Here is a 13,314-nt window from a genome sequence, read left to right on the forward strand (position 1 = left end):
CAGTGGTGCGATCTCCGCTCACTGCAACCTCCGCCTCCTGGGTTCAAGTAATTCTCCTGCCTCAGCCTCCCAAGTAGCTGGGACTACAGACACGCGCCACCACGCCCAGCTAATTTTTTATATTTTAGCAGAGACGGAGTTTCACTATGTTGGCCTGGATGGTCTTGATCTCTTGACCTCATGATCCACCCGCCTCGGCCTCCCAAAGTGCTGGGATTACAGGCGTGAGCCACCATGCCCAGCCCATCTTCTTTTACTTAGTAATTTGAGTTCTAGTCTTTTCACTTATTCAAAGCAGAATAATTTTTGTTTCACTATTCAAGTGTCTGAAAAATTTTTACAAGGTTCATTATTTAAATTGGCCACTTTTCAGCTCTTTGGAATAATACCGGCATCACTCTGCAAGATTGAATCATATGAAACATTTTAATCTTTTTTCCCCTTTATTCTTTAGATTAAATGAAGACCTATGTATTTAAGATATTAAAATATAAATATTCTTGAATTATACATAAAATGTAAATATTCTATTAACTTTTTCAAATTGTTTTTTCACTTTGTTATTTATTTGCATATATTATAGCCCTATTTCATTGCCTGAGAGTTTAATTGTTCGAGAACTAGATGGTCTCTGCAAGAAAAGGAAGAGCAAAAGTCCCAGACTAATTTGTGAAAAAAAATAACTAGGAGGGGAAAAACATGAGTGTCTCTATATAGAAAAGCTAGAGCATGTTTCATTGATTCTTTATTTCTCAAGGTTGTTAATCTGTCAGAAGGATATTAAATTTTTCTTTTTCAAATTCAACATGATGTGATATTAAAATAATTTTTACCTAAGTTTAATAATTTTGTTTCCTTTTTATTTTTTCATAGGATAATTCTAATTTATACATGGTTATGGAATATGTCCCTGGGGGTGAAATGTTTTCACATCTAAGAAGAATTGGAAGGTTCAGGTAACTAATGCTTCTGCGTTCTTCAAATCTTGTATGCTTGTGTTGTTTAACCAAATTCTTAAGTTAAGGCCAATGCCAAAAATTTATTTTGTTTGATTAATATTTTAGCCATATGAAGCGTTAGGTGGAAACAAAGAGGCTACATCATACACAAGTTTTAAAATTCAAATAAAAGAACTTTGAAGACAATTTAAATGTTATACTACTAATAGGTTTTATGAAGGTCCACTATTTGAAGATTTTTCAGAAAATGCAAAAATTAATTGAATTTTAAAATATCAATATTTATTAAACAAATATTAATAATATAACGCTGGGACAAAAGATTGTGTTAAGGATGAAGATGGAAAATAAATATATAGAGAAATAATAATAATGGTATTATGGTAATAAAATTATTAAAGTTTGTTTTTCATAAATTCTCCTTAAAGTTCTTTCTAAGTTTAGTTTTTAAAATATATGCATAATTTAAGAGGAGTTTATACCTCATCAGGTTATGAGTAATAAGATCTCACAGTTATTAAAATAGTTTATAGAATCTGATTGTTTTATCTGTGTGCAATAGTTTATAAGCTTCTGCTGTTCATTAATAATCACTAATATAATAAAGCTAAAGTAAAAAACAGATACAGCTTCATTCTGTTTAGTATGTTAAGTCAAAATAAAAATGTAGAGACATATCTCTAAATTCAACATTTTATTGAAGAAGCAAAAATTGCAGTTTGAGGCATATACACAGACCAGGTGGCCTTCAATGTGTCTAGAAAATAAAGAGAAAGTTGGAAGTTTTGTAAAAAGGAAAAATTTTATGTTTATTTGTTTTGAAACAAAGTTTACTAGGACTAGTTAAGTTTTGGGAGCTGGCAAGCTGTGATTGGTGAGCGATGGTGGTAGATCGAACTAGTCTAAGAGTTACAGTAGGTTGTCTCAGTAGCTGTTAGAGAAAACTGGTTTCAGGTTACAACAGGCAGTTTCAGCAGCCAGGCTTATAGAAAATTTAATTTTTTTTATTTTTATTTTTTTTTTTTTGAGACTGAGTCTTCCTCTGTTTGCCAGGCTGGAGTGCAGTGGTGCCATTTCAGCTTACTACAACCTCCGCCTCCTGGGTTCCAGTGATTTTCCTGCCTCAGCCTCCCAAGTAGCTGGCACTAGAGGTGCCTGCCACCACATGCGGCTGATTTTTGTATTTTTGGTAGAGACTGGGTTTCACCATGTTGGCCAGGCTGGTCTCGAACTCCTGACCTTAAGTGACCCACCCTCCTTGGCTTCCCATAGTGCTGGGATTACTGGTGTAAGCTACCACACTTGGCCTTAATTCTTGGAGCAGGGGGCAGGTGCTGTGTGTCCTGAGTGCTTTATTTCCCTGGCCCCTTGACTGATTTAGTTGCTTGTGATGAGAATCAGCTTTCATATTTTTCCCTTTAGATCAAGATCTTTCTCTGAAAGCATTGCTAATCAGCCATCTTGAAGTTAGGCTTAATTGTTCGTTGGTGCCAGGATGGACTTATTCTAGTTGTTTCTGTCCCATATATGAGAGAAGGTATGGGGAGGGGGGCGGTCTCTGTCATGGAAGTAGGTCACATTCAAGTAACCAAGAGGCCAGAAGGTAAATTTTTCTCAAAGTAGATGTTTGTCTGGAATCCAGCATCAAATTCCCTCTTATCACTTCCATAGGTATTAACAGTCATCTTTAAGTGTTGAGCTAACATTCTGTTGGGACTTTACAAAGATTAGATAGGCACTGAGAACAAAGCTTACAAATGATAGGAAAAAAAATTAACAATATAGTAAAATTTATTTGTGCAGTGCTTTTCAACTAAAGCCCAGGCCTAAGGGCAAAAAACTAAACAAATTAAAGGACCAGGGGAAACTAATGAGACCTGCTGTTGCCATTGACTAACATTTTATGACTGGGTTGAACTAAAGCAGAGAATGCCTACCTTTGCAAGAGGGACCACCAGTACAAATTAAACTAAAAATTATGTTAAAGATATTGTCGATGTTGTGGACTAGATGAACTGAAAGATTTTCTTAAGTGAGGTTTTGTCAATGGCCATAGCAGGTCTCACCAGTACCTATAGCAGTAACTGATTGTGAATTTTTAATTACAATATTATTCGGTTAAGTGAAAAAGGCAGGCATTAAGAGGGGTGAGAGTTGCATTGCAATATGGGGTTTTGTTCCAATGTCTTGAGAAAAGCTGTTTACACCATGGAAAACATTAACTTTCTTGGCCTTGTTTACAGTTTAAATGTCTCTGACTATGGCTTTGGACAGTTTGATGAACTTTCTGTGTGGCCATACATCAGACATGAGATTTGTTTCTTAAAATTTACATAGTTTCAGCTTACAGGGCTTCAGGAACAGATCGGTTCTCATTTTAGAAATTTTATGGAAGAAAGTTTGATTGGAGGAAACTTGGAGAATTTAGGACCTTGTCTAGTCTGTAGGTAGATAACAATACTCAAAAACAATGTACAGACTTACAGCCTAATAACAGGTGTATTATAGTTATTTGTTAGAAACAACTTTTTTCTCTACATTGATTACATAGGAGTCTTAGATGTAAAAACTTCTTCAGGCAAGGAAGCCAAACCAAGGCAGTCTTTAGATTTTATTTACAGTCCTTAGGTTCCTGGTCCTGCCAGGAAGTAACAGTTTTTATTTACTCATTGTAATGCTGAGAAACCCTCGAGTTAGGCATTTTATGCACTTTTTAAATACAACAGGTTGGTAAGAACCTTGGTAATATAATCAGTGTTTTCAATTGTATTCTGCTATAAACAGAGAGCAGATTTTTACTGGACTTATGCAAATCATCATATTCCCATAAAAGTACTTACAACTAATTTTTTAATAATAAGGAGAAAAAAAGGAAACGCTTTTATCTTTTTTTTTTTTTACAAATATATACTTTGCCAAATTGCTACAAATTATAAATAGCTTAAGAGATAATTTTTAAAAATCTGGAAACCAAAATATTTAAGTAAAGAACTAATGATGTTTTAAATGAAAGTTATGAAAACATCATTTTTATCAATTACTTAATTTTATGTAAGTAATTTTTGTTTTGTTTGATCTTGATTAGTATTTTCATTTACTCATCATTTTTTGTTAGCATTCTGGAAATTTTTATTTAGTCAATTAATCTTAAAGTTATTAGAAACCTGTATTTAAGAGTACTTGTTGGGGTCTTTTCCACACATTCAGGGTTTATAGTGATATGTGAGATTTTGATCCTGTCATTATGTCACCATCTGATTGCTTTATAGTTTGATTTTGTAATTGCTTTATATTGCCTGTGGGCTATGATCTTTAGTGTGTTTTTATGGTACCAGGTATTGATCTTTCATTTCTATGTTTAGGACTCCCTTAAGGACCACTTGTAAGGCTGATCTTGTGGTAATGAATTCTCTTAGTGTTCCCTTGTCTGAGAAAAATTTTACTTCTCCTTCAGTTATGAAGCTTAATTTGGTGGGATATTAAATTCTTGGGTGGAATTTCTTTTCTTAGAGGATGCTGACAATAAGCCCCAGTCTGAGTTCCCTTTGAATGAAATCATGTCCTTTGCAGCAACATAGAAGCTTCTGGAGGTCATTATCCTAAGTGAATTAACACAGGAACAAAAATCCAAATACTTCATGTTCTCACTTTTAAGTGGGAGCTAAACATTGAGTGTACATGGACATTAAGATGGAAACAGTAGACACTGGGAACTACTAGAGAGGAGAAGGAGGGAGGAAAACATGGACTGAAAAATTACCAAGGGGGTGTTATGCTCACTACCTGGGTGATAGGAACATTCATACCCCAAACCTCAGGATCATTCAATATGCCCATGTAACAAACCTGCACATGTACCCTCTGAATCAAAAACAAAAATTTTTAAAAATAAATAATTTTAAAACCAATTAATTTATCAAGGATGTACTTAAGTCATGTGAACTAAAATATTTTATATTAGTATGCATTTATCCAAATAGAATTCCTTAAGGGATTTCTAGACAACTATGTCAGATTTTATTATATAGACACAACATACAACATGATATATGTACATATGCATAAAAATATCTAAACACCTATACAAATATATAAATAAAAATCTTACAGCTTCTTTTTTAGAACTCATGAGATAGTAAAACAATAAACCAGCCAGTTTATAAAAAGAGAGTTAGATCCAAATTGTTGTTTTTCTAACAAAATGGGATAAGGCTAAAGTCCTTAAGCTTTTTTTTAATAGGTAATATTATGAAGACTGTGAACTAAATTATAGGTAGAGTGCTTTGAGCCAGTTAGCAATATACTGGATTAGACAAAGAATTATTAACTGTGAAAATGTGAATGAATTTTGTGAGGAGACCCAAATAATAGGAATTATTCTAACAAAGTCTGTACAGTGTTTTCTTGTCTCAATTCTTTGTCCCTGAAGATAAGATTGTTACCATTTCTTTTAGTATAGAGACAGTGTCCTTTACATTGGAATTTTATCTTAAAAACAAAACAACATGAAAATCAAAATGATTTTCTTTTATCTGATGATTTTCCAGTGTTTTTACTTAAATAGTCAGTATGCCAAAATAGGAAAAGGGAGTTTAGTCTAGATTAGGATAAAGAAGAGGAATTGTAAAAGTGGAGGGAAAAGCTTCAGAGAGGATATTGTCTCAGCTAGCATTGAGACAGTATTTTGTAGCAAGGCAATCTCTGAGTCCTGAAATTTTTGTTAGCCTTAAGATATCAGTTGGGATATGAGTCTTATTTAGAGTATATGATTTTATGACTGTGGTCTTTTAGTTTTGTTGTAAGAACAACAGACTGTTTGAATAATTCCTATAATGTTTGAACACGTACCAGCTGGAGTCCCAGAAAATATCCTGGCATATCTTTAAACTTTGAGAGCCTATTTTTAACTTAATGTATTTAGGTGACTCAGTTTAATACCAAATACACAAAAGCCAATTAAACACAAGTGCTGAATACGCAAGGCCAAATAAACACAAGCACCAACAGAAAATAAAGTATGTCCTTACCAGAAAGAACAATAAGTCTCCAAATGAAAGGAAGAGTACCTTCAACTAAACATCAAAACTGAGGTCTAAACTCTACAGCTGAAGTTAACAGGGGGAAAATAACCCTCCCCAGCAGGAGATCAGTCAGCCAGGAGGCAAAAGACTCCTCCCAAACAGGAGGGGGAATGAGAAAGACCCTTTCCCAACCAAATCCCAAATAAAAGAGAACTCAACCAAAATTAGGAGTTTAGTCCAAAAGAGACTCACCAAGTGGAAAACAGGTGATCCCCCCACCTCAGAAGCAGTGGGACTGAAAGGGCCCCAATGTGGGTACTTCATGCTGTAGTTCCCAGGGCCAGAGATTCTCCCTGAAGTAATTCAGCTTTAGGATCCCACTTCTGACACCAAGTAAATCAAAGCCAAAAAAATGTATAGAGAGATGAATCTCTAGATTCAATATTTTATTTGGGAAGCAAAGATTGCAATGCAAGGCAAAGTTTTGGGGAGCTGGCAAGCTGTGACTGGTGAGTGATGGTGGTGGGTCAAACTAGTCTTAGAGTCACAGCAGGTTGTTTCAGTAGGTATTAGATAAAACTGGCTTCGGGTTACAGCAGGAAGCTTTAGCTGCTAGGTGTGTGGAAAATTTAATTCTTGGAGCAGGTGCCATGTGCTCTGAGTGCTTTATTGCCCTGGCCCTTCAATTCTGATTTAATTGGGTATGACAAAAATGACTCAATTTGTATAATCAACTTTCACAATTAAATATTGGCATAATTAAAACACAAGTATGAGCTGAAACATGACTGATGTTGGTAATTTGATTCATAAAATGATGATGGCAGACTCAGAATATCACAAGATGATATCAAGTAATGACCAAACATTAGTCATTTTAATTACCTAAAGCCTAAGCCAAGATTCATTTATTGACTTAATATGTACAGGGCAACTAATATAATTAATAGTTTCAGGCATTGTGCGAAGTAAAGTAGTTTCTACTTATCTTTGAGAATTTTCTTTCCCCTCCTGTTATCCTCTCTATCCTACTGCCCCTTGCTCAAGCGGAATCCTCATATTGCCCTATGATTATTTAAAGTTTTCACTAAAGTACTACACCTGAACCTCTTCTCAAAAAAGTTTTTGTTAACTTTCTATAATTGGTAACTTCTTTTCTTTGCAACTCCCCACAGTCCAACTCTTTGATATTGACTCTTTAATACTTGACTTGGTACTAAACAGCAAGTTGGTTGAAGGAATTCACACTAAGACACTTGTCTTTTGTCTTTTCTCATCTTTCACAAATACTACATATACACTTGAACGATTGATAATGTCCATCTTAGAAGTTTTGAGGCAGTAGGAATATAAGTTATTGTTTTGCATGGCTTTAATCAGAATCAAAGGAGTCATTATAATTCTCTACTTAAAGCTGTCTAGATTTAAAAATACCACAGCATTAGCCCTTACTATTGTCTTCCTACATTTAATTAAACATCAAATAGAAATATCCAATAACAGTTTGCACTTGGAATATTTACTTTCACCTTTCAAGAATTTGATTATAGACTGAGCGCATAAGCTCGTATAAGCCTGTAATCGCAGCACATTGGGAGGCTCAGGTGGGTGGATCACTTGAACTCGGGAGTTCAAAACCAACCTGAGCAACGTGGAAAACCTCCGCCCTCCCACTACAAAAAAATACAAAAAAATACCAAAAATGGGTATGGTGGTGTGCAACTGTAGCCCAGCACCTCAGTAGACTGAGGTGGGAAGATTGCATGAGCCCAGGAGTTTGAGGCTGCAGTGATCATGCTACAGCACTACAGCCCTGCAACAGAGCAAGAAAAAAAAGAATTTTACTATAGATCTATGTAATGTATGTATTCCTCCAATTAAGCACCAGGATTTGGAAATTAATATTTTATAAGTAAAAAGTAATAATACTAATGACATATTTACAGATGCGTAAAGGAAATAAGGGAGGAACTCCCAGGTCAAATGTTTCCCAGTTTAAGCATAAATATTGCAATGACCAGAATGATTCCTTTACTCTCTGCTTACAATGTTCTCCTCATTCCTTGTCATTTGGCATACAATGTAGATTGATAGTGTTGGGATGAAGCTGAAACTGGAAGGGTATTATAAAATTTTGCTCCCCAAAAGCATTTTTCTTTACATGCTCATTCTTTCAACAAATGTTTACTGAGCACTTGGGAAATGTAGTGACAAGCAAAAAAGACAGCACATATAATCTTTTTTTTTTTTGGAATTTGTATTTCTTGTGCTACCAGATCAAATTCATACCAACCATCTTGAGGGAAATCCTATTCATAGTAAAGGTTGTTCATTGACGACACAAATCTGAAAGTCATTAAAATTTATCAGGCAGTTTACTAGAATTCAGTTAATACATTAGAAGATATATTAGAAACTCAAATTAGAAAATTGGTACATCCTTTTGGATTTTTCAGATTATGACATCAAAATTACACTGATCTATCAATCTAATATATACATAAAAGAACTGTACATATTTACACTAACGGAGATTATACCTATGTCTGTGTATCTATGTAAACATGCATAGTAGAAGATTTGGAAATTCTCATGCCAGAATTTTATCTATGGTCTCTGAATGGCATTAGAAGTATTCATTGTTCTTCAACAATATTTTATGATATTTTTCCCTTATGAGCATATGTCATTTTTGTAACAGGAACTATTACAAAATGAGTAAAATGACATTAATCTGCAGATAAATTCAGCTAAAGAGCTTCTATGTAGGGAAATTCTATAAACACTTGAAATTTGTGAGAAAAGTAGATGGAGCCTATTAACAATAGCAATGGCGCTGATAGACAATCCAGTTGTCACATTTGCTTTCAAATCATTCTCAAGATACGACATAATTAGAAAGACATCAATATATTCAAATACAGGCAATAATGATTTATAAGAAGATTATATTTTAAGTTTATATTTTTCCTCAACTTATGCTTCCCTATAAATTTGTCAGAGCTTTATTTGAACACAATATACAGATTTTCAAAATATTTGGAAACTAACATTCTTTATATACATTTTTTTAAAAATACTTTTTGTTCCCAAAGTACCTCTGCTTCATGTTAATTTTTATGTATAATCTAATTAGAATGTATTAACTCATTTTTACAGAACACGAATGTTTTTGTTTCTTTGCAGTGAACCCCATGCACGGTTCTATGCAGCTCAGATAGTACTAACATTCGAGTACCTCCATTCACTAGACCTCATCTACAGAGATCTAAAACCTGAAAATCTCTTAATTGACCATCAAGGCTATATCCAGGTATGACTTAAATACATTATGTGTATTGTATTTGAGAAAATACTAGGGAAGACATTGTATGTATGTAACCCCAACTTGGACCTTTTTTATGAAGGAGACATTTACTTATTCCCAATAGTTTGAGTAGAGCTCAGAGTTTCACTGCTGTGACAGAGAAGCAAAAATCCTATTATGAAGGGAACCTGTTTATATCTCCTTTAATGTATAATTGTGAACTTAGTATAGGCTCTTGCATAAGGAGATATTAATAGCTAAATCTGTTAGCACTTATTAGTGCCAGGCATATTTCAAGTGTTTTACATGTATTATTTCTTCAATCCTAATAAACCTATGAAGTGGAAATACCATTGCTATCTTCATTTTAAGATTAACAAAACTGGCTGGGCGCAGTGGCTCATGCCTGTAATCCCAGCACTTTGGGAGGCCAAGGCGGGCAGATTGCCTGAGGTAGGGAGTTCCAGACCAGCCTGACCAATATGATAAAACCCCGTCTCTACTAAAAATACAAAATTAGCTGGACATGGTGGTACATGCCTGTAATCTCAGCTACTCAGGAGGCTGAGGCAGAGAATCACTTGAACCCAGGAGGTGGAGGTTGCAATGAGCCAAGATCACACCATTGCACTCCAGCCTGAGCAACAAGAGTAAAACTCCATCTCAAAAAGAAAAAAAACCAAAAAAACAAAAACAAAACTAAGCATAGCAAGGTCATTTAGCTCGTAAATGGTAGAGTCAAAATTTGAACCTAGGCAGTCTGATCCAAGAGTCCATGCGCTTTACGACTGCAGTGTAACTGCCAAAGGATCCCTGACTACCAATACTGAACTGGTAGCAACGTTTTCTTTCCACTTCTACTATTAACAAAGTCAGAACATTTCTTTTTACACGATTATTGATAGATTCTCCCATTGACGTTTTTGCACTTCTGATGGTGCAATTAATGGCAAAGGGCACATTGGAGTAAGGTAAACTTTTAGTATTGTTTCATTTTTATTAATGCTATTTATTTTTACCTTTTTTTTTCACTTTTTTATTTCTTGGGTCTAGGATCTTATGACAATGTCTGAAAAGTGTTTGTTGTTCATTTGTTCCTTTTCTTAGAGTTGAGGAAGGATTTCCAACTTGGGTTGTTTAAACCTTCATTCACTAAATATTCATGAATGAATCTCAATTACATGGACTTAATTTGTTTTTCCATTTCTTTCATGGTTTCAATCTGAATTTTAAACTTTCAGTTTAGGCTTAATAAATATATTTATTGTGAGGCAATATATTTTCACTAGTATTTTCTTTTCTTTTATAGGTCACAGACTTTGGGTTTGCCAAAAGAGTTAAAGGCAGAACTTGGACATTATGTGGAACTCCAGAATATTTGGCTCCAGAAATAATTCTCAGCAAGGTATATTCATAATATCAATATATAAGAAGTAGAAATATGAGGCATGCATTCCTATGAACTTATGTAAAAATAGTTTGTTGATCTAATTTTACATTTTTAATTTGATCTAAGTTATGAATTTAAATCTATTTGTGCATGATTACTAAAGAATAATTATTTAGCCTCTACTGCTAATCCTATAACCTCTGTCAATTTTAACTCTGCATCTTAGAGAAATAATATGAATAAATGTGACCTGTAGATCCATGTTTTGCAACCAAAACATAGTCTTTTCTTAATTATTCCTAGTAACGGGAGGGTAGAGAAGACTTGCTCTGGATTACACCAAGAGGTAAATCTAGAGATGATATGTACTAGTTGTCCATTCTTTATTTGTTTCAAATTTACCATTTAAATAAAAGGAATGTATGAGAAGTGTTTTTAAATCTTAAATAGGACTATTAACAGCCATTTAATAGCTTTAGTCTTATTGAAGACAGCTCTACTTTTCTAAACAGTGAAATATGGTGAGAGAAACTGTACTTATATCTAAAAGAATGGTTTAACTTTTCCTCTGCCGTCTCTTGGTGGAGAAATCTACAAAGGAGAACCTAACAATAACCAGGCACAAATAGGAGAGAGGAAAAGGAAAGGGATAAAACACATGCTTCAGTGGTTCCCAAATGGAATCAGTGAAATATGGCTAATCTGTAGAAGTGTTAAAAGATTTCTTTCAACTTTTCTCTCATCATCTTTTATGATTCAAATAATGTATAACTTCTTGATCTTTTATAGTCCAAATGTCATTGCAGTTAACACATTTCTTCTTCAAATACAGTTAACAAATAATGTGACATTAAAATGAGCACTAAAACTTTTATAAATGTGTATATATTGTAAAAATAATACTCATTTTACAAATTTAGAAAATACAGAAAAACACAAAGAAACAACCAAAAAAAAAACTATATGTAATCCCACCAACCTAAAGGTAGCCTTTTAAAAAATATTTATTTATAAGTGTGTGTATATATATATATACATATATACACATATATATATATACACGCACACATATCCACACACATATATAATGATAATATATATGATAATATATATGACTCTATATATTAGCTTATATTTTAGGTTCAGGGATACATGTGAAGGTTTATTACATAGGTAAACTCATGTCATGGGAGTTTGTTGTACAGATTATTTCATCACTCAGGAATTAAGCCCAGTACCATAGTTATCTTTTCTTATCCTCTTCCTCCTCCCTGCCTCCACCCTCAAAAAGAACACAGTGTCTATTATTTCCTTCTTTGTGTTCATAAATTCTCACCATTCAGCTCCCACTTATAAATGAAAACGTGGTATTTGATTTTCTTTTCTTGCTTTAGTCTGCTGTGGATGATAGCCTCCAGCTCCATCCATGTTCATGCAAAAGACATGATCTTACTCCTTTTTATAGCTGCATAGTATTCCATAGTGTATATGTACCGTATTTTCTTGATCTAGCCTACAATTGATGAACATGTAGGTTGATTCCACGTCTTTGCTATTGTGAGTAGTGCCACAATGAATAAACAAGTACATTTGTCTTTATAATGGAATGATTTATAATCATCTGGGTATATGCCTAGTAGTGGGATTGCTGAGTCAAATGGTAGTTCTGCTTTCAGCTCATTGAGGAATCTCCATACTGCTTTCCACAATGGTCGAACTAATTTACACTTCTATCAACAGTGTATAATTGTTAACATTTCTCTGCAGCTTTGCCAGCATTTGTTATTTTTTGACTTTTTAATAATAGCCATTCTGACTGGTGTGGAATGGTATCTTATTGTGGTTTTGACTTGCATTTCTCTAATGATCAGTGATACTGAACATTTCTTCATATCCTTGTTGGCCACATGTATGTCTTCTTTCAGAAAGTATCAGTTAATGTCCTTTGCCCGCCTTTTCATGGGTTGTTTGTTTTTTGTAAAATTTGTTTAAGTTCCTTATGGATGCTGGATATTAGACCTTTGGCAGATGCATAGTTAGATATTTTCTCCCATTCTGTAGGTTGTCTGTTTACTGTTGATAGGTTTTTTTTGTTGTTGTTGTTGTTGTTTTTCTGTGCATAATCTCTTCAGTTTAATTAGATCCCACTTGACAGTGTTTGCTTTTGTTGGAATTGCTTTTGGTGCCTTGTCAGGAAATCTGTATCTATTCCTGTGTTCAGGATGGCATTGCCTAGGTTGTCTTCAAAGGTTTTTATACTTTGGGGTTTTTGTATTTAAGTCTTTAATCCATCTTGAGTTGATTTTGTGTATTGTGTAAGGAAGGGGTCCAGCTTCAGTCTTCTGCATATGGCTAGCCAGTTATCCCAGAACTATTTATTGAGTAAGGAATCTTTTTCCCAATCCTTGTTTTTGTCAGCCTTGTCAAAGATCAGGTGGTCATAGGTGTGTGGCCTTATTTCTGGATTGTCATAGTTGAAATCATAGTAAATGTATATAGTCTTGTCTCTGACTTTTTTTTACTTTCATAATAACAATCATGGAAGCATCATTCTAATGGCTTGTTTACAAATGTACTATGAAGTATTTAGTCACTCTTCTATTGTTGAGTATTCAGGTTTTATTTTTGTGTTTTGTT

At 34.0% G+C, this 13,314-nt stretch overlaps 1 protein-coding gene across 7 annotated transcripts in view; it reads left to right on the forward strand.

The window, feature by feature from the left end:
* The window catches only part of PRKACB (protein kinase cAMP-activated catalytic subunit beta), a 148,214-nt gene that overhangs the window by 102,339 nt on the left and 32,561 nt on the right, over positions 1-13,314 (forward strand). For all 7 annotated transcript variants that reach the window (XM_017499807.1, XM_037728277.1, XM_017499804.1 and 4 more), the window contains 3 exons: positions 874-956; positions 9,167-9,293; positions 10,597-10,692. In XM_017499807.1, coding sequence (XP_017355296.1) covers positions 874-956; positions 9,167-9,293; positions 10,597-10,692 — 306 coding nt within the window. The remainder of the gene's footprint in view (positions 1-873; positions 957-9,166; positions 9,294-10,596; positions 10,693-13,314) is intronic.

The sequence above is a fragment of the Cebus imitator genome, unplaced genomic scaffold (genome assembly GCF_001604975.1).
Source record: "Cebus imitator isolate Cc_AM_T3 unplaced genomic scaffold, Cebus_imitator-1.0 Scaffold261, whole genome shotgun sequence".
Classification (NCBI taxonomy): Eukaryota; Metazoa; Chordata; class Mammalia; order Primates; family Cebidae; genus Cebus; species Cebus imitator.